The 26827-nt window shown below is 35.4% G+C and overlaps 1 protein-coding gene and 1 long non-coding RNA gene across 4 annotated transcripts in view; one reads left to right on the forward strand and one right to left on the reverse strand.

Moving 5' to 3' along the window:
* LOC122238723 overlaps positions 1–20803 on the forward strand; it is a 34752-nt gene extending 13949 nt beyond the window's left edge. Inside the window, exons 2-5 of one of the 2 annotated variants that reach the window (XR_006217837.1) lie at positions 12231–12299; positions 14147–14248; positions 19317–19587; positions 20613–20803. This is a non-coding gene — a long non-coding RNA (uncharacterized LOC122238723). Of the gene's footprint in view, positions 1–12230; positions 12300–14146; positions 14249–19316; positions 19588–20612 lie in introns of those variants that run through there. The other variant, XR_006217838.1, reaches the window with a different exon arrangement.
* CEP85L (centrosomal protein 85 like) overlaps positions 1–26827 on the reverse strand; it is a 164178-nt gene that overhangs the window by 17124 nt on the left and 120227 nt on the right. For both annotated transcript variants that reach the window (XM_042987080.1, XM_007078775.2), the window contains exons 6-10: positions 21767–21946; positions 13994–14146; positions 11918–12072; positions 7730–7847; positions 6634–6684 (exon numbers count right to left, since the gene is read on the reverse strand). In XM_042987080.1, the coding sequence (XP_042843014.1) occupies positions 6634–6684; positions 7730–7847; positions 11918–12072; positions 13994–14146; positions 21767–21946 (657 nt within the window). The remainder of the gene's footprint in view (positions 1–6633; positions 6685–7729; positions 7848–11917; positions 12073–13993; positions 14147–21766; positions 21947–26827) is intronic.

Raw genomic sequence — 26827 nt, forward strand, 5'->3', positions numbered from 1 at the left:
AAAGGTGGAGACTCCCTTTCTGCCCAGGCTCCTTCACGGACTGAGGCTTTACCTTGGGTACAGCACTGTGGAGAGTACTGGGGACCTGACTGCTCTTGCTTTGGCTTCTGTGGCAGGGGTTCCACACTGGGAAAGGTAAGCCAAGATCTAGAGCTATTGCCCACTCTCCTTCCACCGAGTGTTTACCTTCTGGAGTCACTCAGAAGTTTGACATTGTTCCCACCAGCACTGACCTGGCTCAAAGATTTTGCCTGGGGAGAAGCCAGCCACAGAATAGAGAGCTCTAAATGTCTCTCTAAAGGAACTGAATTCATGTGCAGCCGACTGTGAAGTTCAGGCCTAAGGGCACTCTCAAAAACAGTGAAGGTTGTGGCAAAAGGGAGTTGGGAGGAAACTGTTAGATTCATTGAAGGTACAGGCTAAACTACTGGCTGGCGAGATTCTTCGAGAGAAAAAGACAAAGAAATACCTGGGACAAGCACTCCCGGGAACAGAAAAGAATCTCAAACATTAACCTAAGGAGCTCTTCTTCCAAAGGAACCAGAATACATTGGTCTGTGAAGCAATTTATACCACAGGGCATCACTGAAAGCAACAGAGCAATCAGCTGGCAGTTAATGTGTGGTCAAGGAAAGAGTCACAAAGGATCACATATTATATTTATATGAGATGTCTAGAACAGGCAAATCTATAAAGATGGGAAGTAGATTAGTGATTGAGATGGATGGGGAGGAAACAGGGTTTAAGGGAGTGACAACTAAAGGGAAGGGGGTTTATGAGGTGATAAAAAGGTTCCAGAATTGACTGCGGTCTTGGTTCCATGTATCTGAGCATACTAAAAATTACTGAATTGTACACTTTAAATGGGTGAATTGCAGACTATGTGAATTCTATCTCAGTAAAGCTGTTATTTAAAAATTGGCACAATATAAAGAAAAAACAACCTGCCAGGTTCCTCTTCGTAAGCTCTTGATCTGCTTTCAGGCTTATAAGCAAGAACTACCAAAACAATTTAAACATGTCAAGAACACACCCAGGTTTCTCAGAACTACTTCTCTCTCTCTTTTTTTCTTTTAAATCTCAGTCTTCCCAGTCAATTCCCACTTTGGGAGCAAGGAGCCCCAGGCCCCCCGCCCCCCTCCCTCCCAAGGACCCTGACCACACTTCCTACTGGCACCAAGTGGAGGATGCTGCCAGGCCAAGGAAGAACTGCCCAGGGAACATGCTAACAGTGCAGATTTCAAGATTCACCCCAGAGATACTGAGTCATCGGGTTCTCAGTGGGGCCCAGAAATCTAAATAATGTGAATGTTCATACAGCTTTGGTGACCACTCATAGCACACAAGCTCGAGAACATTCCTTCTTGATTCAAGTGAGTGGTCTCTCTTCCTGCCTCAGAGCTCCCCACCTTAGACACAAAGAATTTTTCAGAAGTTACAGGCACCTCTTTTATGTTTTTCACATTTTAATTAACAACTATAATGTGCATGTAACAGGCCTGCATGTACATGAAAGACTGTTCTCTTTAGAAGTACAAACATTGGCAAGAAAGCTTATTTTTTTAAAAACTACTTTTCCTTTGATAAAAGACACTGGTTGCTAGGTTTTTCAAAAATTAGTATTAATTTATGATCAGAATATTTTTAGCTTTTCATGCATTATAAAAGCAATTTCACAAAAGTAAAATGTTTTAAAAATTTAAAAAAAAAACTAGGAAGGAAGAACTTCATGTCAGGTCACATCACAAAACTAGGATAACATAAAAACAGGAGGTAAACATCACATAATAATAAAGTGAAAATATTAAACCAATTTATCTATTTAGGTTAAAGGAAAGTTAAATTCTGCTTATAAGACATTCTAAAGGTTTATGATCCATTTTCCCACTGTTTCTACTGAGAAAACCTGCTGGATGAAGGCTTTAAGAGAGACTTGCTAAATATTGGAATAAAATCTTTGGAGGCTGTGAAAACATGTTCTCTTGAAGTGATATAAATAGGACAGGCTGTTACAGTTTTGAGATTGGTGGTTCCAACCATGCCTTTAAAAGTGAACAGTCTTAATGACCTTAAAGCATTATTGTATCTTTTATGTTACAATGTTCATTGATAGCTGTCAACTCAGGTCAATTTAAATGGGAAAACTCTTTGAGTGAAGAAACAATTTCAGTATGTTAGGAAAAACAAGTATATCTAACAAACTTTTTTATTCTGTATGTCCTCTGCCGAAAGCTTATAATAGTTATACAAAATGATAACAGCTCACTGGAAACAGGATTATTTATGCAGATGAAATGTGCTTTTAAGGAATAAATAGGAGGGAAGGCAATGCCCAATGAACTAATTCACATTCCGACTGAAGTCACATTTATGGAAATGATGGGGAATGTTCTATTACAAAATATCTTTTTATACTGTACACTGACAGAAGAAAAACTTCTGGTTTTTGAAACCAGTTTATGAAACCAGTTTAGCTATACTGGTTTCATAAATGTAGACAAAAGCATTATTCTAAAGGATCAATGAATAAACAAGTTACATGCCTATTAACATCACCTTGATGGGTGAACAAAATAGTAGACAAATCTGTATTTTTACAGCACTAAACTCAGTTTCAAAATCAGGATACTTTTACATAAAGTACTACCTTTCTATATTCAACAACAAATATAATTAAGAGAAGACTGATTTCTCCCCAACATCAGAATCAATAAATCTAAACCAGCTATGTATTTATTTGACTTCTGGTACATAGTGGTAAGCCACAGCTGTATTTTAAATATAGCACTTTCAACTCTGTAACAATGCCTTATTTTTATCTCCTATAAATTGGACAAAAAAATGAATATGGCAAGGGATTTCATTTTTCTCTTTTGTCATAAATTTAAACTGTAAGAATAACCTGCTTACACCCAAGGCAATGCAATACTCCAAAAGTCAGCCAAATGGAATTTGAACAAATTTGGTCATCTCAATAGTTTGCAGGGACATAAAGAAGTAGTGAAACATGACATTCTACTAATACTACATTTGTTTTGTCTACTAAACCCTCTAAAATGGAAGAACTTCCTGGCACTGTGGATGAACAAAGAATATGCAAATTGTAATAGCAGTGAAATTTTACAATAAATTTAATATTGTACTGATAGCTTAATGTATAACTCGGGGCACCTGGTGGCTCAGTCAGTTAAGGAACCAACTCTTGATTTCAGCTCAGGTCATGATCCCCTAGTTTGTGGGATCAAGCTCCACACCTGCTTGGGAGTCTCTCTCTCTGCCTCTACCTTGCTTGCACCCTCTCTAAATAAATAAATAAATAAACTCTAAAAAATTTTTTTTAAAAGTAACTGTATTAATTCATGTTTAAAAAAATGGCTGGAAAGCTCTACTATCACTCACTATAATGTATTTTGTGTTACTTTGCAAATAACATTTTATTTCTAAGATACCTCATTATAAGGTATTTTTTTGTGTTATGCAAAGGAATTTGAAGAAATTAAAAACAGCTATAGCATATAGGAAGGACATCATAATCTATACAGAAGTAAGGCTGGCCATTCCTTATGTAAGCAGGTGGGGAAAAGACTAGGCAGTTAAGGGGAAAAATTTTTTTTAATGTTTATTTTTGAAAGGGGGGTGGGGAGAGGGAGGGAGAGAGAGAGAGAGAGAGACAGACAGACAGACAGACAGACATAGGGTGAGAAGGGGAGGGGCAGAGAGAAAGAGACAAAATCCAAAGCAGGGTCCAGGCTCTGAGCTGTCAGCACACAGCCTGATGCGGGGCTCAAAGTCAGGAACCAACTGCAAGATTGTGACCTGAGAGGAGGTTGGAAGCTTAACTGACTGACCCAGCCAGGTGCCCCAAGACTAGGCAGTTTTAAATAACTAGTAATTAAAGGGAACTGCTCTATTATGTGTATCAACTTGATAATAAGCCCATTAACTATAGTATAAAGCAACAAAAATTCTTCTTCAACTCAAAGTGTTCTCTTTAAGATTCTCTCTGTGGGATGCCTGGGTGGCTCAGTTAGGCTTCCAACCTTGGCTTAATTCATAGTCTCATGGTTCATGAGTTGGAGCCCCACATCGGGCTCTGTGCTGACAGCTTGGAGCCTGGAGCCTGCTTCAGATTCTGTGTTTCCCTCTCTCTGCCCCTCTCTCACTTGTGTTCTCTTGCTCTCAAAAATAAATAAAAGAAAAAATTTAAAAAATAATAAAAAAAGATTCTCTCTGTGATTTCCAATGCTAGGGAAACAACTAGTATCAATTTTTTAGAATAAGCAATATTTTTAGATGTTCACAGAGAACACATCTTTTATATTCATCAGAAACCACCAAATAAAAAAACTAACTTTTTTAACTGTAAGGGGCCAAAAACTCAAAAGTTTTCATAAGAAACACAAAGCAAAAAATTTTGTCATCATTTTAAGCATATTTGTCATCCTCTATAATTTTCTATTTAAATATCTTGATAAATATAGCTGCCCTGGACAGTTATCAACATTTACTATCTGTCTCTGTTAGCAAACCATATACAAGATCTATAGATCTAGATGGCCACAATGACTTACTCATTGCTTCAAAAAACAAGACAATAGAATTAATGAGTATATTGTCTGGCCCCAAATATTTGGAAATAAATGCATCTCAATAATTTGATTTTCATTCATTAATTAGTTTGAAAAAATAAAGAAATGTTTACTCAAGCATGTTAAGATCAAAGAATAGAATGGCATATAATTACATATTCTTCTACATATTCATTTATATATGGTCATGATATTTAAATGTGACTAAAAGACTTGGTTGATATGTAAAAATAAATTGTATTAAGATGCCACCACAAATAAGTAAAAGGCATATTTCAATTAATATAAATACATCCTGATAATCTGTAATGTGAGAGATAGTATGTGATGAATTAATAAACTCTTACAAGTCTTAGCCACCAAAATTTCAGTGTCAAAGGACCATCTTCACTGTCCTTAATTTGGACGGAGATAACTTTTATTTGACTGATTTCTTAGAAAATGTTACCAAGTGAAATATAAATTCCTTTTATTATGGCCTATAATAAATCAAATAATAATGGCTAAAGGAACCTATCCATTTTGTGATTTGAATGGTTTGTAGAACAACTGAACTTGTGTCTACAGGAATACCGATTAAAGAGTATAACCTTGTGAACCAATCCAGCAGGCCCACACACTTGCTGAACTGGCCTACTGTGTGATTAAAATGATAAATCACTTAACATGCGTAAAAGACAAATCATACCATCTGTAATTCTGACACTTAAACCATTTATCTTTTTATTCTTTACTTCCATTTTTTTTTAATTTTTTTTTTTTAATGTTTATTTATTTTTGAGACAGAGAGAGACAGAGCATGAACAGGGGAGGGTCAGAGAGAGAGGGAGACACAGAATCCATGACAGGCCCCAGGCTCTGAGCTGTGAGCACAGAGCCCGACTCGGGGCTTGAACTCACGGACCGCGAGATCATGGCCTGAGCCGAAGTCGGCCGCTTAACCGACCAAACCACCCAGGCGCTCCTTTACTTCCATTTTTAAGAAGTAAAACAATTAGGAGGTACAAAAAAAAAAAATAAAATTATTCAGCAAAATTATGTCCAACGGCTTTCCATCATACACAGAATAAAATACAAAGAACATCTAGCCCCAGACTACTTTTCACCATCACCTCTCACCACTCTTCCTCATAAGCACTGCACTACTCCAGACTAGCAGCCTTTTTGCTGGTCATGGAGTACAAAAGACACCTTCAGGCACTGGTGGCTCTCTTTGCCTGAAATGCTCTTCCCTTGGATGTCTTCATCCAGAACTCTGTTCAAATATTACTTCCTCAGGAAAAACTTCATGACCACTGTATCTAATGCAGCACTGTCTATTCATCGTTCTCTACCCTACTTTTTTAACAGTACAAATCATTCCTTGACATTGTATTTCCATTTTGTCCATCTCACCCCACTAGAATAGCCAGGACTTGCTTGTTCACTGATGAATCCCCAGTGCCAAGAACAGTGCCTGACACAGATGTAGGTGCTCAGTAAGTATCTGGCAAATCAATAAAAAAAAAAATGAAAATCCATTTAATCCACAAATTTTGGATTGTGTATTATGAATCAGACACTCTAACCTCTAGATATGCAAATGAGCTACGACAGTCTCCCAGGAAACTAAGCAGGAGGTAAAAACACAAATATGTAAACAACATGTTATACTTTGATAATATAGAAGGAATAATACAGAAGGAAGAGAAGTGTTGGCCAGTCACAATAGACTGGAAACAGTCCGTGATCTTTAATAAGTAGATCACTGATGATCGGATCACACATTAACCAATGTGTTCTCAGTAGTAGACTACACTCAATTAAAAGCAGGAAAGGTAAGGAATAAAGAATAATCTTCAAAATATTTTGAATGACTGATTTACCAAAGAGCATTTTCATTCTAAAAAAGTAAAGATTAATATTAAAGAATTTGTAACTTCACTTCAAGTGCTATTAATCTTTTCATATAAATACATATATGCTTTAATATTTTTAGATTATATAGCCACTAAGAGTAAATCAGCATACAGCTAAATTAAAATATGCACAAAACATTCCTTACCTGAATTTCTAAAATCATTCTTTCAATCTCATCTTGTTGGCTGTCTATTATCTAAAACACAGAAAATATTATCAGTGTGAACTAAAAATTTTTCCACTGCTTTTAAAAAGTACCAATATTTAGAAAACAAAGGAAAACACAGGAAATAATGAATTTATTTTTTTAAATCAGGGTATGATTTTTTTTACAAAATTATTCATACCAAGTATCCTTTAAATAGACATATTATTTGGATCACACATACATAAAACTGCAAAAGTTTTCCTCTACTTCTTGATAAAACTCTATGTAATTTATAAAAATAACTTTGAGACAGATGTCGAACAATTTAGGAAGGAAAAGAAACCCTTTTGTTTTGCTAAAAGGCAATATAATTTCTTCTTAGTTTGGCTCTAACAAAAATTTGAATTATTTAAATTTACTTAAATTGTCATTTTCAGAGAGACTGGCTGGCTCAGTCAGTAGAGTATGTGACTCTTGATCTCAGGGTTGTGAGGTCAAGTCCCACATTGGGTGTGGAGCCTACTTAAAAAAACGTGGGGAGCCTGGGTGGCTCAGTCATTAACTGTCCAACTCTTGATTTTGACTCAGGGTCATGATCTCATGGTTGTGAGATTGAGCCCTGCATCGGGCTCTGCACTGGGCATTGAGCCTCAAGATTCTCTCTTTCCTCCTCTCCCTCTGCCCCTCCCCTGCTCTCACTCTTGCTCTCAAAAAAAAAACAAAAAACAAAAAACACATTAAATAGGGGCACCTGGGTGGCTCAGTCGATTAGGCATCTTACTCTTTATCTTGGCTACAGGTCATGATCTCACAGTTTGTGAGTTCAAGCCCTGCAATGGGCTCCACACTGACAGCATGGAGCCTGCTTAGGTCTTTCCTTTGCTCTCTGCACCCCGCCCCCCCACCCCACTCATGCACAAATTAAACATTTTAAAAAGTATAAATAAAAGAGTCATTTTCTTTCCAAATAAAAACATTCAAACTAAGTTATTAAGTATTAACAAAAATATAAAGTAGCTATAACTTATATGTCCATACACACATAACCAACATAACACAGATTTCATATTTATTATCAAAGACATCAACTGACCTTACTAGCATTCTCATTTTGCTCTCTCAGGGTATCATTTTCATTTTGAAGCTGTTTTGCATCTAACATGGGAAGGCGAATTCCATCTTCAAGGCATCTTTCTACTTTTTGCTGCAAGCTGTATGTTTTAGAAAGACAATTAAATAAAGAAAACCCACTCTATGTGCTGATTTTGGTAGATGACTTCAACATAAAAGATAGTCCCTTCTTAGGGCCTATAATATTTTTTAACTGAGTGATAATGAAGACCTACAGATTCCATATGAATAAGAATGAGCACCTACATCTCACAGAAGTAAAAAATACAATGGACGCTGGTCATCTTTTTAGAAATGACAGATTTGAGACCAGAATCCAAAGCTGCTTAGTGTGTGACATCCTTAGGCCCTAATGAAGTTCCTTATGACCCTAATCTGAGCTCTGCAGTCCAAATCCTGTTCTTTCTTTCCCCTGCAAAAGCAGAATTCCTTGATTAAGATGATTTTGTTTGGGAGCCTAATTATATGGATACATGTCTTTTACCTTCATTCTGAGCTCAGCCAAAGTTTGTTTGTAAGGATAGTTGTTGAGAAAACCAGTAGAATTATTACATTTCTCCTTCATTAATAACAGCAGCAATGTGTTATTCCTCTGCTATTCATGGCAGAGACTTGAATTACAGAGAGAAAACAACAAAAGGAAGCCCCTCGGGTATATTAAGAGTAAAAGATTGAAAGGGAAAAAAAAGATGTTAATCTTGAGAAAAGAAAGAATAAGTCATGTTCTGGTTAAAAGGAATGACACCATTAACAATAATGACCAAAATCAAAACAGAAAGACACATCGGAATAGTTCCACTCTAGCTTTCAATCAGACTTAAGAGTTGCAGAGCACTAAAAGAAACACACTTCTTACAGTTTGGGTTTTGGTATTTTCATTATTTTTTAAAATTTTTTTAATATGAAATTTATTGTCAAATTGGTTTCCATACAACACCCAGTGTTCATCCCAACAGGTGCCCTCCTCAATGCCCATCATCCACCCTCTTCTCCCTCCCACCCCCGTCAACCCTCAGTTTATTCTCAGTTTTTAAGAGTCTCTTATGGTTTGGCTCCCTTTTTTTCCCCTTCCTCTCCCCCAAGGTCTTCTGTTAAGTTTCTCAGGACCCACATAAGAGTGAAAACATATGGTATCTGTCTCTCTCTGTATGACTTATTTCACTTAGCATAACACTCTCCAGTTCCATCCACATGGCTACAAAAGGCCATATTTCATTCTTTCTCATTGCCAAGTAGTATTCCATTGTGTATATAAACCACAATATCTTATCTCTTCATTTTAGCCACTGACTGGCGTAAGGTGATATCTCAGTGTGGTTTTGATTTGTATTTCCCTGATGAGGAGTGACGTTGAGCATCTTTTCATGTGCCTGTTGGCCATCTGGATGTCTTCTTTAGAGAAGTGTCTATTCATGTTTTCTGCCCATTTCTTCACTGGATTATTTGTTTTTCGGGTGTGGGGTTTGGTGAGTTCTTTATAGATTTCGGATACTAGCCCTTATTTTTCTTCTTTCAAGTATTGTGGCTTTCCTGTGCTTTCTCTCTCTTCTAAAAATAAAGAAGTGAAAGAAGTGCCATACCTACATTCTGGGCAAAGAACTGACAGTCCTACCTGGCACAAAAGCACTTCCAATATGTTAATAAATAATGGCACCAGACAAATTTTCATGTATTATGAATGCAGTGCACTGCTTTGTAATATATTGTTACTTGTCATAAAACTATTTGCTTTTTCAGTCTAAAAGTGACAAGTGTATTATTTCTATTTCAGAATGAGCTTTCTCCCTCCAAATCAGTGTCAATACACTGCTTCTATGTAGTTACAACATTCTAAGAAAAATAAATTACATTAAAAACTATTAAGGTCTTTAAAAAAAGGAACCAGCTATGAGAAGGGAACAACATACTGTGTCATGAAAAAGTACCAAATAAGTCTTTTTTCATGTACACATTCTTGTTTTGTTTATATTATGAAGCATGCTCACTTAGGAAAGTAATAAATCTCTTGAATAGCAAAGGTATCAACTTTATTACTAGGGATCCCACCCACATATCTTACTTACATTTTCACTTCTAATGAAAAATTTTTATCTGATGTTTAAATACCAAGAGTTCTCATATATTAATAAAGTGGGAAACTTAGAGACATTACATAGGCACAGATAAATGTAATGATATAATTCATAGTCACATACATATCTGAAGTTCTTCTGGAAACAAGAACTTTAGTTTATCATATAGCTGAGGAAACTGAAATAACACCCTTACCTCCAAGTTCAAGTGACACCATAGCTATATAAGTACTGAAGAATTTTAGAAGACCTTATTTGGTCTTTTATATCTACTTGAAATTAAAAGAAAATTTCTGGGATGCTAACATCTCTGAAAGTATCAAGGTAAAAAAATGGAACACGGATTCTGAAATGCACTGTACTAAATAAGTCTAATGAAAAAGACTAGGCTCAATTTTGAGAAAATCTAAATATTTGATTTTTAGATATTTGAGAAAATCTAAATAAAAGAGAAGGTATAATATCATATTAAATATATAAAAGCACACAATGGAACAAAACTAATTATATTCAAGTGTTCCTAATTCTATTCATAAAATGGCACAGTTTGAGTTTGTGATCAAAATGCCCTATAAAATCTCTTCTCATTTTCTCTAAGAAGAAAGAAAAAGAACATATGGTTGAAATAGTGGAGGTCAGGAAGCTGTTCTGAGAATAGAGAATAGACTGTAAGATGTGGAGTTATAGGAAGGGAAATTAAAGAGCAAGAAAGCAAAAACCAAGGGAAAAATAAATGTAAAGCTAGAAGTATATGAATTTTAGGGGGCACCTGGGTGGCTCAGTCGGTTAAGTGATGGGACTCTTGATTTCAGCTCAGGTCATGATCTCATGATTTGTGAGAACAAGCCCCGCGTGGACTCTGTACCGACGGCGGGGAGCCTGCCTGGGATTTGCTCTCACTCTCTCTCTGCCTCTCCTCCACTCACTCTCTCACTCAAAATAAATAAATAAACATTAAAAAAAATTGTATGAATTTTTTGAAGCAGAGATTAGAAACACTGAAGACCATAATGTCTCAGAATCAGATGTTTTCTGCACTGAAATCTAAGAAAAAGAGTAGACCAGGCATATTAAAGGCTTTGAAAGTAGTAAAGCAATATTAACATGGAATTATCAGATGGATTTTGATTAGAGTTACATGCAATTGGGAAAAGCATGAGGAGTATATTTCTTAAATTTAGTTTTTGTTGCTTTGTTGTCTTATTCTTCCGTATAGTTTTGGCTATTTATATTTGATCATCTATTAAGGTTTAAGTTTTATAAAACAGAGTGCATGTAGTTGCATATATAACATAGTTCTCTAGGTTTTTTAGCAATCTAGTATTAATTTTCCAGATTAAATATATTAGCTAAATATACTAATAAATGATATTCCCTGTCATTCTAACTATATTAATTTAAAAGAGAAGAGTACCATCAGGCAAGATACATGAGTAAACTTGGAAGATACATGACAAAATAGCCATACCTGTTGTTCTACAGTAAGGGAAAATGGGAGTCAATTATTTCACTTTGATGTATCTCATTAAGGAGTGCAGTCTGAGTATTTGCTTCTCTTTGTTTACTTACTTTTTGGCAAAGCCATCAGATTGTGTTAATATTTTCAGTTTCCAATTGTTTTTTTGTTTTTGTTTTTGTTTTGGCGGCAGGGGGTGTTACAATCTCACCATTCTCATCTAAAACTTTTGGCAAGACGTCAGTATATTGCATTAAAATGTGAAATCATAGCCAAGACAACCTGCTTCAATGACATAATACTTACAGTTCTTAAGAGTTCACCTTTCAATTTGACAATAAATTTCATATTAAAAAAAAAATTAAAAAAAATAAATAAAAGTCCCCTACTATGGAAACCAACTTGACAAGAAATTTCATATTAAAAAAATAAAAATAAAAATAAATAAATAAAAGTCCCCTACTATGGAAACCAATTTGACAATAAATTTCATATTAAAAAAAAAAAGAGTTCACCTTTAAGATAACAATATAGTAATAGTTACAAATTAATGTATCTTAAGTGAAATGCTTTATGAAAAATATGAGTAACAAAAATAAAAAATTACTAAAGGTTTGTTTACCTCTGAACTGTAGTTACCAACTCCTTTTCTTTCTTTTTCTGGCATATTAGTTGTGCCTCTTTTTCTTGACACTGTTTTTTGATCTCTTCAAGCTTTTTTTCTGCATCCAGCAGAGTCTCTTGCAAATTCTTATTTTTTTCTTCTAGAATCTGAAGCTAAGGAGAAAATTCTTAAAGTTTATAACACATAGAATATTAAATGTGTTTCTGCTAGAAACTGTGTTCTAAATTATTAACAAGCTTGTGATTAAAATCACAGTATATTTTATCTAGAGCACTTAATAATACTTTATTTCTTCCTTTGTGTGTAACAGGAGCTAGGAGAATGAGATTATGGAGAAGAAAAGAATGGGGTCAGAAATTCCTAGAGGACAGAGAGAAAGGTAAATGATCTCAATTTGGGGATACTTTAAAATTTTTATTTTTAATTATGCTAAAATATGCAGAACACAAAATTTACCATCTTAACCATGCTTAAATGTACAATAAATAGTATTATTACATTCACATTGTTGTACAACTAATCACCAGAACTCTTTTCATCTTGCAAAACAAACTATATTCATTAACAACTCCCCTTCCAGCTCTGCCCTCAGTCTCCAGCGACCACACTTTGACTTTATGAACTTGACTACTTTAGGTACCTCATACCATATTTATCTTTTCATGTCTGGCTGATTTCACTTAGCCCAATGGCCTTAGGTTTATCCATGTTTCAGAATTTCATTTTTTTTATAGGTGAATTATATGGATATGCGACATTTTATCCATCAGCGATTGGGTTGCTTCCATCTTTTGGCTGTTGCAAATAATGTTATTATGAACATATGTATGTACAAACATCTGTTTGAGACTCTGCTTTCAATTCCTTTGGGTATATATCCAGAAGAGGAATTGATGGTCATTGTTTAAAGAAGCATATCATATTCCACAGTGGCTACACTATTTTACATTCCCATCAACAGTGCACAAGGATTCTAATTTCCTCACATTGTCACCAACACCTGTTACTTTCTTTTTTCTTTTCTTTTTTTTTTTTTTTATTAGCCAACCTAATGGTGTAAGGTGGTATGAACATGTGTTTTTACATCTATATTCCTCTCTGTTCCTGCTCATGCCAACTCCTGTGGTACTTCTTTAGTTCCTTCCTGACATTATCCTCTCTTAGTCTTATAGACAGAGAATCCCTTGTAGGCCTAGAGTCTGTAAAATAATGACCCTCCATGGATTAAACCAATGATTCTCAACTGAGAGTGATTTCTCCCCCAAGGTGATATTTGGAAATTTTTGTAGACATTTTTGGTTTTGGGGAGGCAGGAGGGAAGGAGCAGTGCTACTGGCATCTAGCAGGTAGAGGCCAGAAATGCTGTTAAGCATCCTTTAATGCACGGGACAAAATCCTAGAACAAAAAAGTATCCACCCTTTAATGTCAATAGCACTGAGGTTGAGAATTTCATGATTAGAAAAACTGAAAAAGACTGAAGAGTAGGTTTCACAGATTTATAAATAAGGTTTTGAGAAGAAAGGCTTCACCAGAGTTGGTAGAAAGACTCTGGATAAGGTACTTGTAAAAAAGAAAAATGGTCAGAAGAGGTAAGAGGAGTGAATGGAGACCACAGACTAAGGTGTACGAATTTATGGAAAGGTTAAGATGAATGAAGAAAACAAATACCTGGAAAGACAGTCAAAAAACGTCTTGTTGAGCCTTGGCTGAGCCAGAGAATATTGGGTAAAGCCAGAGAACATATGGTGCATGCATGTATGTGTGGGATGGGGCTGTGAGACCGGTTCAGAAACTACCTTTTAGAGTAAAATGTTAAGTAAAAGAGCTAACATACAGGTTTTTCAGGCAAATAACCATATATTAATTAACAACAAGAAAGATACACTCATGCTTAAAGTTTCTAATTAAAGTTAATTCTAAAGACAGCAATTAAACACATCAATTTAATATAATTAGCCAAATGTAGAACCAAAATTTTAAATTCTAAAAATTATGAAATTTCTAAAGAGTCAACCTAATAAAGCGGTTATGTTTTCAAGTCATTTAAAAGTGAGCATTTTATTTCATGTTACCTGAAGACTCTGACTCTGTACATCATCTAGAGTTGGAAGATCAGCCAGATACTTTTCCAAGGTCTCAATTCTTCTCTGCTTTTCTTTATTTTGTTCGGATTCCTTCTGACATTTCTTTTTCAGGCTACTGATATATCTATCTCTGGTTTTAAGCTAAAGAAAAAAGATTATGGATCTTCAGAGGCTTTGTGCCATTAAAAAAATAACAACAGAACCAACAGTTCCAGGTTATAGTTTAGACTACCACCAACTCAGGTAAGATTCACCTTATTTCATCAACTCTAAGATTCACATTTTTAGAAACTGTCATATCACTGAAGTCAAGAAATTTTTTGAAATTTTTGTTTGCTTTTGCAACTGATGGCATCCTATGAACTGCAGTCAGCCAGGTAGCAGGGATGACATAGCTTTTATTGCCTGCACATGTACAAACTTGGTCGAAGCTATTCATCTCTGTCATCTCGACACTGTGTATATGTTGCAACTATGGGCTGAGTTTGAATGATATTTAAAACACCTTAAAATATTACATTATAATTTGGCGTGGAAAAAAACGTTACGATCTGGAAAGACAAAGAAATAGAGCCACAGGGTTTAATTTCAGAATTTTAAATTTGAATTTTAAAATCAATGAAGCAAATATTCGTCTCTGGAGGGATGACTTCAATTTCTTATTTCTAACAAAGCTATATCCAAACATTTCATGTGAAATAAGAAAGGAAGATACCCGGGGCCCCTGGGTGTCTCAGTCAGGTTAGCGACTTTGGCTCAGGTCAGTGTGGAGCCTGCTTGGGATTTCCTCTCTCTCCCTCTCTCTCTCTGCCCCTACCCCACCTTGCATGCATGATCTATCAAAATAAGTAAACTTAAAAAAAAAAAAAAAAAAAAAAAAAAAAAAAAAAAAAAAAAAGAAGGAAGGAAGATACCTAAAAGTAATTAAAGCTGTTTTGTTACTGACTTGCAAAGAAATTGTTTATCACGTACTCAAGAAATGCAACCAAAACCAGGAGAACATACAAAAATCACCAGATACTTGGAAATAGATATGGGCACTAGTGAGACCAGTCCATACCTCAAGCCAAGACTACTGTTAAGGTATTTATTAGGTCATAATTGAATTTGTAACATATTTTTTTTCTCAAAGTTACATATGATAAAAGTTTGCCATACCACTGATGTCATTTTAGGATTGACAGAACATGTTAATTGAACACCTATTATAGAACACTATATGGTACATGATTCCAGTATATCTTAATTTGTGAAGGGTGAACCTCAGATTTTTATGTACTAATTTTTTCACCTTTCCACCTGAAATATACGATCTTTAAATTTCATCGCACAAATTCAAAGTTCTTTCATATTTCAGATCAATTACAAATAACATGTGTACACAAACAGTTACCTAAAAAGTAAACTCCAGACTCTTCTTCACTTAAATTACTAGTCTTCCAAAAGCTTACAGGTTTTTACATCCTTTTCCCATATTCACCAGGGAAATAAGTGTCAATAATTAGTAGTATAATGGTTCACTTTCCAAAATTTTATTAAAGCTGACACTTGTGCACAATCTGGTTTCTTTCATGTCTTATCTAATTTCTTTTAAGTCCCCTGTGTAACAACTTTTATTAAAACAAGTTCAATTGGAAAAACAAATCACCTCTCCTTTCATCTATTCATTCCATCAACAACTTTAAGATATATTTATTAACTTGGGTAAAGAGCAACATTGATAAAATAGTTAAGTTCTAATATTTACTGGGGCTTTCTCTGGATTAAAGGCAAGTGTGATGCTGTGATAATTTGTGATCTTTCAGAACTCACAGGTTGTTGTGACCATCTGAAAGACCACATAATGCCATTCCCTTTTTCTCCCCTTTTCTCTTTTTTTTATTGGATGATAATTATCATGCAGTGTTATTTTAGTTTCAGGTGTACAATAATTCAACAAATAAATACATTCCTCAGTGCTCTTCAAAGTAAGTGTACTCTTCACCCTTTATCTGTTTTACCCTCCACCCACCCAACACACACTCGGCCTCTCTGGTGCCACCAGTTTGTATTCTGTATTTAAGAGTTGGATGTTGGTTTCTCTCTTTTTCTCTTTGTTCATTTGTTTTGTTTCTTAAATTCCGTGTATGAGTGAAATCATACGGTATTTGTCTTTCTCTGACTGAGTTATTTCACTTAGCATGATCTTCCCTATATCCATCCGTGTTGTTGCAAACAGCAAGAACTCATTCTTTTTCATGGCTGAGTATTATTTGGTTGTGTATATATGCCACATCTCCTTTACCCATTCATTTAACAGTAAACACTTGGGTTGCTTTCATATCCTGGCTATTGTAAGTAATGCTGCAATAAACACAGGAGTACATGTATCTTTTTAAATTAGTGTTTTTGTTTTCTTTGGGTAAATACCCAGTACTGGGATTACTGGATCATATGGTAATTCTATAATTAATTTTTAAGGAACCTTCACACTGTTTTCCAGAGGCTACACAAATGTGCAGTGCACAAGAGTTCTTTTTTCTCTTCATCAACACTTGTTACTTCTTACATTTTTGATTTCGGCTATTCTGCCAGGTGTAAGATGGTATCTCATGGTACTGAATTTCTCTTACAAATGATATATCCAATAAGGAAGTTAATATCCAAAATATATAAAGAACTTATACAACTCAACACCAAAAAAACCAAATAATATGATTAAAAAATAAGCAGAGGATGTGAACAGAAATTTTTCCAAAAAAGACATAAATTATTCCTTTTTTGAATATGAGGTCCAGAGGTCTTTAGTGACTTAAGTACAAGTCACTGAGACACAGGTGGGATTCAAATATAAACCTCTGACTGAAAAGCCAATGTTCTTTCAGTTCTTTCATACTCCGCATAACCAAATTCCCCCAAATTCTCTAGCAACCAGTTCTGCCTGTACTCCCCATCAACAAAGCCTATTCTTGCCTTAGCAAATGACCCTGTAAGTTACAGAAATAAAAATAACCAGCCTATTTTTATTAATGTCGCCCTAATTTATATTTAATTTTTTAAGTGTCTTAAATGTGACACAACGATGTCCTCAAAGAGAAGCCAATGGAATAGGTTAGTCATGCTATCTTCTCCTGTGCAAAGATGTCCTAGTTTGCTTTTTTTTCTTTGGCTGGACAACTGTCTTCTGTGCTGTTGTGTCAAGCTTGCTGCCCTTGATCACAAATATCTGCCAATACTCTCCTACTGGATACTGTTTATGCTATTTGTTGACCACAAGCTGATTACACATAATCACTAAGTCTGGGTTGTTGTTGTTGTTGTTTTTTAAGCCCTGTTCACTGATGAGAAGCTCTTTTGTTTTGTTTTGTTTTGTTTTTAACTTAAAAGTTTCATGTTGGTTACTAAAATCTGAGCTCCAGTAATTACCTCCAGGTAAATCAACTATCACCAAGAAATTTTCCCTATTCAATTTATAAAAGGTTACTTTTTTTGTTCAAGGAAATATTATTTAGTATTGAGATTATTTCTAGAAGACAATAAGGAGGGCCCTGTTTTCAGAAGAGGTTTACAAACAAATATATTTTTATTTTAAATACAGTTATTAGAACAAAATAGATTACTGACGAAATGTTTTCCTCTAAATTTTCTTATAAATAAACCATTATTATTAGAACAAAGCATCAGCTGTAGAGTTAAACCGTCCTGAATTTTACTCCTTGCTTTTCAATAATTTCTACCTACATCCAACTGGACAAATTATTCAACTTGTCTCAGAGCTTCAATTTGCTCAGTTTTTAAAATGGGGATATAGTATATATCTGTCAGGATTTTTGTGAAGATTAGTTAATATTAAATGAAAAAATGCACTTAATGCACCTTCACATGCTATCTGGCATATACAAGAAAGAGCTTATCAAAAGGTAATTTCTGGGGTGCCTGCGTGGCTCAGTTGGTTAAGTATGTGACTTTGGCTCAGGTCATGATCTCACAGCTTGTGAGTTCGAGCCCCACATCGGGGTCTGTGCTGACAGCTCAGAGCCTGGCGCCTGCTTCGGATTCTGTGTCTCCATCTCTCTGTCCTTCCCCTAATTATGCTCTGTCTTTTTCTCAAAAATAAACAAACATTAGGGCACTTGTTGGGATGAGCACTGGGTGTTGTATGGAAACCAATTTGACAATAAATTATATTAAAAAAAATTTTTTTAAGTAACTTCTATTTTTGTTATTTTTCACATTGAATGCTTTTCTGTCGTAGTATCAGTCTTGATCAGGATAACAGAGAGGAAATGCAGAAGGAAACAATGCAATCCAATCTCATGTGGGCCTCAAGTGCTGGTCAGTTAATGTGTTACCCATGAGTCTATTTACTAGCTTCTACACTCTCTTCAAAAACTCACATCATCTCCATGGCCTCTGACACAAACTCTAACACCAACCCCCCTTCTGAATTTCTCTGGTATACATATTTCCATTCTCAACTGCCTCACTCCATATAGAGACTGTTCCTCTTTCCCAAAAGTATTTCTTCCATCTTGGCGTCTGTTATCAACCTTTTCCTATTTTTCTCAGGAATTTGCTCTATCATACACTCACTCTGACATCTTTAATATCCAATTTATTCTTATCTCACTCTTATCTCTCTTCTCTTCTCTCTTAGCAAAAATCACTTGAAAGCATTCATTCGTTCATTCATTCATTCATTCATTCAATATGCCAGGCACCATGGCTGGTGTTACATATGCTACAGTGACAGACTGATACATCCCTGCTTTCCTAGAGCTTACAGAGAAATATTAAAATACAATGATTACTCAAAATTGTGTTAAGTACTAGAAAAACAAAACAAAATGCTCTAAACATACAAAAAGAAGGGGTTACAGGAGAAAGATATTTAAGCTGAGACTTGACAAAATAAATGGGTGAGTGAGTAGTGGGAGAAGAGAGTCGAGTATTAACCAGGCAAAGAAGAAATTCTGTGTAAAGACTCTGATACCAGAACCCAAGCCTGACCTGTTGGAGCAACTGTAAGCACTGCACTGTGACACAGTGTACCAGAGGGAGACAGCTAGAGCCAAAGGTTATAGTTAGGCAGGGCCTTTCTGGTCAGGGGAAGAATTTGATTCTTACTTTAAAGACAATGAGATGGCATTATTGGGTTTTATCAAGTAAGTCAAATGACTAGGTCTTCATTTTAAAAAGTTCAGTCCTCCACACGATCAAGAATGGGCTGGGAGGCTGTGGAGCAACTGGAACTCTCATGTGTTGATAGAAGTGTTAAATGGTACAAGCACTGGGAGAACTCGGTGGTCTTTCTTTTCTTTCTACCTCACAGGTACATTTATTCACACCAGAAACAATACAGCACTTCTACAAATGTACAGCGATGTTCCACGTTCCCATCTAACAGAGCTTGCTGAAATTTAAAGCCAGCTGACCAGGCTCCATCTGATGTGTACTCCACGTAAAGCTGATTAATGATGACCATAAGCAGATGCAGGACTTGAAGCTTTCAAAGCTGTACTTCTTTTATAAGCACTCCCGATTTTATAAATGACGAAGCCCATCAACCTCATTCCTACCTCCAAATCTCTTGCTAAACTTAGGTACAGCAGGCCTCTAAGTGGGGATCTAAGCATTTTTATAAGGCTTTGAAGCATCTCAGCACAGGATCACTGGCTCAGGATGCCCCAATCCATAAGGCCAACTCAGAAAGGTCACTAAGTGTGCAGAACTCAGGTAGTTTCTTGTAAGTTAAACCTCTATCGTATGAAATGTATGATTCAGAAATTCCACTGTTAGGAATTTATCCGGGAGAAATGAAAATATTCATATAAAAAATGTCTGTTACAGGAATGTCTACAGCAGCCTTGTTGATAATTTCCCCAAAATGCAAACAATTCAAATATCCATTAACAAGAGAGTAGACACACCATAATACATCTATATAATACAATGCAACTCAGCAGTAGATAGGGACAAACTACCAATATATATACAACAATATGAATAAATATCAAAGGTATTAAGTGAAAGAAAACCAACACAAAAGAATACATACAGTATGACTCCATTTATATGAAGACCAAGAAGATTCAAAACTAATCTGTAGTGGTAACAGTGTTTCAGAAACAGGAAGGAAACTAGACTAGAAAGAAGCACAAAGGAATTTCTTGTGACTGAAATGTTTGCTTATTAAGTAAACTCTATGCCCAACATGGGGTTCAAACCCATGACCCTGAGATTAAGAGTTGCATATTCTACTGACTGAGCCAGCCAGGCACTCCTAGTGATTGAGAGGTTTTGATTTGACTATATATAAATTACGCTTCAATTTAAAGAAAATATAATAAATAAAATACACGGAGTTGTAACAATAACAACAAAAAAAGTGACTGGAGACAGAGAGGAAAGCAGACAGGCAGGGAAAGATTGGACTCAGAGACACCAATGAAGAGGTCCTTAAAAAAGCTTTTGCCAAGAGATGATAACTTGGACCACTCTGGTAGTGTTAGATGGATTGTATATATATTTAGGAGACCGGCTTAATGTTGGTAAGGTTTCCAGCATGCATGAGTAACTGAATATACAGTAATGAACACTAAAGAAAATTTTGTTTTATATTATTTAGGAAGAAGAGGGCACTCAGAAGGCAAAATAAGAATTGTCTTTTGGACATGAACAGCTTGAAATATTTTTCAAGTAACAAAAGATGAGAAAAATCTAGATAAGACATAAAAATATATTTTAAAAGTCTGTATCCACCGAATCATCGTAATTTGCACACAATCTTTCAATTAATAAATCTCAGGTGAGAAAATATTTTAATCCCTCCCACATCTATAGAATCAATAAATATTTTTTTAGCTCCCTCCAGATTATGGTATTGCACGGAGCCCCCAAAATACAGAAAAGAAACAAGAAACAGGTACCTAAGTTATTTTCAAGTTAGCCAACATAAAATACATCATACAGCTAAGAGAAACCATGTACATTTTTGTCAGGTTTTGGAAGATCCAAAATTTAACTCACATGTATACATATACAAACACACAAAAATGTCAACTGAGTGCTCTATTAATAACTCCAAACATGCCTGCAGAAATCACGGTGACTGTTTCAAGATCACTTGAATGGAAGTTTCAATTAATAGAATAATAAGCTGGGCATATCAAGAGTCTAAAACCAGTTCTGCAACTAAGTAGCAGCTTAAGGATCTATGCTTCTTCAGTAAATTAGGGCTAGCAGGTAATCTACTCGATCTTTAATGACACTATAATGGAATGAAAGGAAATACAAAAATACTTTAATAAAGGTAGAAAGGTCAAATAAATATAAGGATATATCACATGCATAAAGATTTTGTTTTTTCACTACTTGTTCTGAATCAGGGGCTTCAGCTTAAATAACTTTAAGTCATGTTCTTATGAAAAAAGACCACCTTTATTTCATTTACCAATCCTTCATACTCAACAAGACAAAGAAACAGGGACCCAAAAAAAGAGAAGAAAAAGTTATTTGTGTCACATCTCAGTGTAGGCAACAAACTTAAAAAAACGTTTCACTACTAGTTAGCAAGATGTAATATACTGCGGCATTTTTAATCCCTCAAGAAAATCTTTAGATTTTTGTAGACGGCACAGACTTTCTTAAAAGTTACTACAAAACTAATCATTTTAATCTAAGTGTACAACCTGGTATAACACCTAAAATATAGTAGATGACAAAGAATTATATGTTGAAGCAATGTTATCGACCTAATTCAACTTTATTAAAAATATCTACCTTTTCCTCCAGTTTCTTCTTTTCTTCACTAAATTGGCTTATTCTTTGTTTGAGAAACTGGTTGAGCTGTAAAACCTCTTTTTCAGTAGATGCAAGCTTTTGCTCAAGTTCCTCTTGCTGGGAATGGGATACTGACTGATCACAAAATGGAGTTTGGAGTGAACTGTTCTCATACTGTGGCTATCAGGAAAGAAAAAAATAAAACAGGTTAAAGATTTACTTGTCCTGAAAAAATGAAAAGAAACTGGAAATAAGGTATTGTACAGAGAGTGTATATATAGGCTTCTGCAACAGACAGCCCTTGGCATGAATCCCAGCTCTCCCACTTCCTAGTTATGTGCCATGATTAAATCACATTACTTACTTACCAATGCCAAACCTGTCTTCTCATCTATAAATCAGAAGTAATAAAGTCTACCTTGCAGTGTTTTTTTTTTGAAGAACAGAGATAAAATACGTAAAGTTCCTAACACATAAAGAAAAGCTTAATAAAGGCAAGGTTTTTGGTTAAAAAGTATAATTAGAGACATAAATAATACATTAAACAGAAATGAAAGGTCTAGGGAGATAAAAACTAAAGAACTAATTCTTCACAGGTGAGCATTTCCAGCTAATATTAAACTCAGTAAGTAATTTTTGAGAGGGACAAAGAGAGTGCATGCGCACAAGCATGGGGTGGGGAGGGGGTGGGCAAAGAGAAAGGGAGAGAGAATCTCAAGTGGGCTCCATGCCCAGCGCAGAGACTAACACAGGCTCAAGAACACGACTATGAGATCATGGCCTGAGCTGAAATCAAGAGTCAGACACTCAACCGACTGAGGCACCCAGGTGCCCCATCAATAAGTATTAATTTTTTCCTCTAACTAGAATGTAAGGTCCATGAAAGCAGGAATTATTGTCCATCTTAGTTGCCCTTATATCGTTATTTCCTAGAATAATCACTGGCATAAAATAAGAGCTCAAAAAACAATTGCTGATTGAACAAATGCATTCTTGTTTCTATGAGCGAGGTTTTATAAGGAATTCAGGTTAGATCTTTCCCCTACCGTGCAGCATTACAATCAGGAAAAGGCAGACAGAAAATACAAATATTTCCTCAAAAAATTAAAATGTTCTAAGTACTGTAAAAGATACCAATACAGTAATGTGAAAGTAAACAGACAATTTATTTTTCCACTTACTCAACACATATTTACTTAAGCACATATATTAAGAATTGTGTACTAGGGGTTCGACAGTTAATAAAGCAAGGTCTCAGCAGTTTAATAAAGTATCACACAAAGAAAGACAATGAAAACTGCCTAAGTGCAAAGACAGTTGTACTGTAGTACCTATGGGAAGGTTTTACAGGAAGTGAACTTGAACTAGACCTTGAAGAACTCATACTTCACCAAAGGAGGAGTTATAATTCAAAAATTATATAAGTAGCATTTATCGTGTGCTGAGTATTTCAAAGATGACAGACTCTACCACTGTCCTTTAAAAACTCAAATTCTAATCAGAGGCATCAGAGAAACCCTCAGATGATTATATATATATAGGGCACCATACAATATGGTAGCCAAAGAAAAGTCGTTTTAAGTAAAAAGAATGGGGAGGTGGGAGGACAAATGAAGACAACATTGGGAGAATGAGGAAAAAGGCTTTACTAGGAAGTGGCTTTTGAGATACCCTTTGAAAATAAGGAGGATTCTGGCAGAAATGGAGAAGGGAAGAGCTCAGATCATGCATGATCTCATGGTTCATCAGATGGAGCCCCACATTGGGCTGTGCTGACCATGCTGAGCCTGGCTGGGATTTTCTTTCCCTCTCTCTCTTCCCCTCTCCTGCGTGCTCTCTCTCGTTCTCTCTCTCAAAATAAATAAATACAACTTAAAAAAATAAATAAATGGAATATATACAGAGAATACCCATTGCTGTTTAAAGTATGGATTGTAAGAGGGAGGATGGATATAAGGGGAAATTTAAAAATCTACGTGGGACCATACTGGTTGTATAATCACAAGATTCAGAGTTAAATCTTAACTCACAGGAAATGAGTTAAGACCATAAAACCACTGGTTATAAAACCAGTGATGGTTTTATAACAACAAAGTAACATGATTTAAGAAGATTGTGAACTCTGTTTTGTAAATCTCTGTATTCCCTGGCATTTAGCCCAGTAGGCAGACTCTCAATAACTTTGTTTGTTTATTTATTTATTAATGTTTATTTGTTCTTGAGAAAGAGTCAGAACATGAGTGGGGGAGGGGCAGAACGAGAGAGGGACACAGAATCTGAAGCAGGCTCCAGACTCTGAGCTGTCAGCAGAGCCCGATGTGGGGCTCAAACTCACAGACCCGGAGATCATGACCTGAGCCGAAGTTGGATGCTCAACCGAATGAGCCACCCAGGTTTCCCAACTCTCAGTAACTTTTGATTGAAGGGAAAAGAAAAGAGTAAAGAGAACAAGAGAGTGCTACAACCACTGGAAGCAGTGGACAACAGGAATTAGAGGATACTGAGAATGGATGAATGGATATGAATATGTCACTTTCAGAAATTATTCTAACCTACTTAGCTGATAAAAAAGAGGAGTTAAACAAGAGCATGGAGAACAGAATGAAGAAAGTCTGGAAGTAGAATTGAGAGGATTTAGAGAAAATTATTTTTTAAGAAGTGTACAGACAGGAAATGTTAGATAACTAAGGTTTGAGATTTTTAGTCGAGTAACAGGAAAGAAAGATCCTATTCTGAGCCAAGGTAAGAAGGTCATATAGGAGAACAGCTCTAAGCAGATGTACTTAATTATAATTAGAGCTTATTAAGATTATCATTTGAACATACAAATAGAGAGGAAGTTAGAGAGATGGGTCTAAAATTCAGAAAGATGGGTGGGCCAGGATAGGAAACTAAAAAAAAAAAAATAACACAGACTTATAGTTTACAATCTGGCATGTAGTGAGCTCAGAAATTTCCATTCCATCTGTTTTATTAACAAGTGAAAAAGCTGAACACACTGAAAAATCAACAATTCTTCTTAGATATATCAGAAGTAAGGTCACAGGGTAAACTTCTGCCCCCTAAATTGGAGAGACAGATGAATACAGAAAGTCACACTTACTAGAACAAAATCCTCCCTGCAACCAATGCTGGAATAGGAAAACCAGAACTGAAGTTGATGAATTGCTGGAGGCTCAGAATGGACAATTCTGAGAGTCAAAAACTCCAAGGGAGATCTAGTCATAGGAGACACTCAACTTTTTTGAGTTTTACTGCCATGAGCTCTATCAGGTCCTCACAGTGATTAATTATCAGGGGAAAATCTCTTCATGTTTCTAGCAGGAAGATAAAAGGAACCATTTGGAAATACACCAGAACACTACATTCTTCTTAACAAGACCTGTCTTCAGTAGAAACTATTAAACTAGAGACTACCCTACCTAGAAGGGAACTAACCTACCTAGAAGAGAAATATTCAATTCTAGTTGTCTCTAGCCATCCTCTCACTTAAGGGTAGGAAGGAAAAAGACAGAAGCACTCATTAAGTTCAGAGTCCAAAATCACAGGCTCACAAAAAGACTAACATCTAACCAAAGGACTACATAATACTTCTTTCTCTACACCTTACCATTATATTATTATTTACCACATTTCCTTTTACCTAGTACATCTGATCTAACTTTCAACAAAAAATTACAAGGCACACTAAAAGACAAAATCACAGCTGGACAGACTAAATAAGCAACAGAACCAGAGTCAGAGTCAGATATGACAGGAATGCTGGAATTATTAGACCAAAAAATTTTTAAGACTATGATCAATATAGGGCATTAATGCTAAGGCAGAAAACAGGTAAGAACATATGGTTAATGTAATAAGCACAGAGGTGGCTATCCTTAGAATAAAAAATAAATTTTAGAGATCAAAAATGCTGTAATAGATATAAAGAAGGTCTTTGATGGGCTCATCAGTTGACTGAACACAGTTCAGGAAACAATCTTAGAGCTTGAGGATATGACAAGAAACTTCCAAAACTATAGAACAAAGAGAAAACACTGGAAAAAATAAAAGAGAATATCCAAGAACTGTGAGATAACTACAAAAGGTATATAACAATACAAGGAGAAGAAAGGAATGAAAACAGCATTTGAAACAAAAATGACTGAGAATTTCCCCAAACTGTCAACTACCACATCTCAGATTCAGGAAGCTCAGAGATCAAGCAGAATAAATTCCAAAAAACTACATCGAGGCATATTATACTTAGATTTCTGAAAATCAAATATAAAAAAATATCTCAAAATAAACCAGAGGAAAAAACACCTTATCTCCAGACAGGCTAACATAACAGTTGTGTCTGACTTCTCAGAAACTGTGCAAACAAGAAGAAAGTAGAGTGAAATATTTTGTGTTGAGAGAAAAAAACCCACCAACCTGTAATTCTATACTCTGAAATTATTCTTCATAGGTGAAGAAGTAAAGGTTTTCTCAAACAAAGTTGAGGGAATTTGTTGCCAATGGACTTGGCTTGGAAGAAATGTTAAAAGGAAGTTCCTCAGAGAGAAGGAAAATGATATAGGTCAGAAACTCAAATCAAATCAAATCAAATCAAATAAAAGCTTTTATTTGTCTTAATCTAATAGATATGCTTATTCAACAATAATGGCAACAATGTGTTCACTTAGTGTGTGTTTGTGTGTGTGTATGCTTAAGTGAAATGAATGACAGCAATGATACAAGAAAAAGGAAGGAAGATTTAGTAGTACTTAATTATTACAAGGAATTTGCACCACTCATGAAAGGTACAGTGTTATCTGCAAGCAGATATGGGTTGGTTGTAAGTGTATATTGCAAACTCTAGGGCAACCACTAAAAAAAGAAGTGTAATCTATATGCTAAGAAAGGAGAGAAGATGGAATTGTATTAAATGCTCGAGTAAAAGCACAAAAGGCAGACAAAGTGGAAGACAAAAATAGGAACAAAGAACAAGAGCAAAAAAACAGTAACAAACATGGTTGGTTTTAACCCAACTGTATCAATAATCACTTTAAATGTAAATAGTATAAATACATCAACTGA

Source organism: Panthera tigris, chromosome B2 (genome assembly GCF_018350195.1).
Source record: "Panthera tigris isolate Pti1 chromosome B2, P.tigris_Pti1_mat1.1, whole genome shotgun sequence".
Classification (NCBI taxonomy): domain Eukaryota; kingdom Metazoa; phylum Chordata; class Mammalia; order Carnivora; family Felidae; genus Panthera; species Panthera tigris.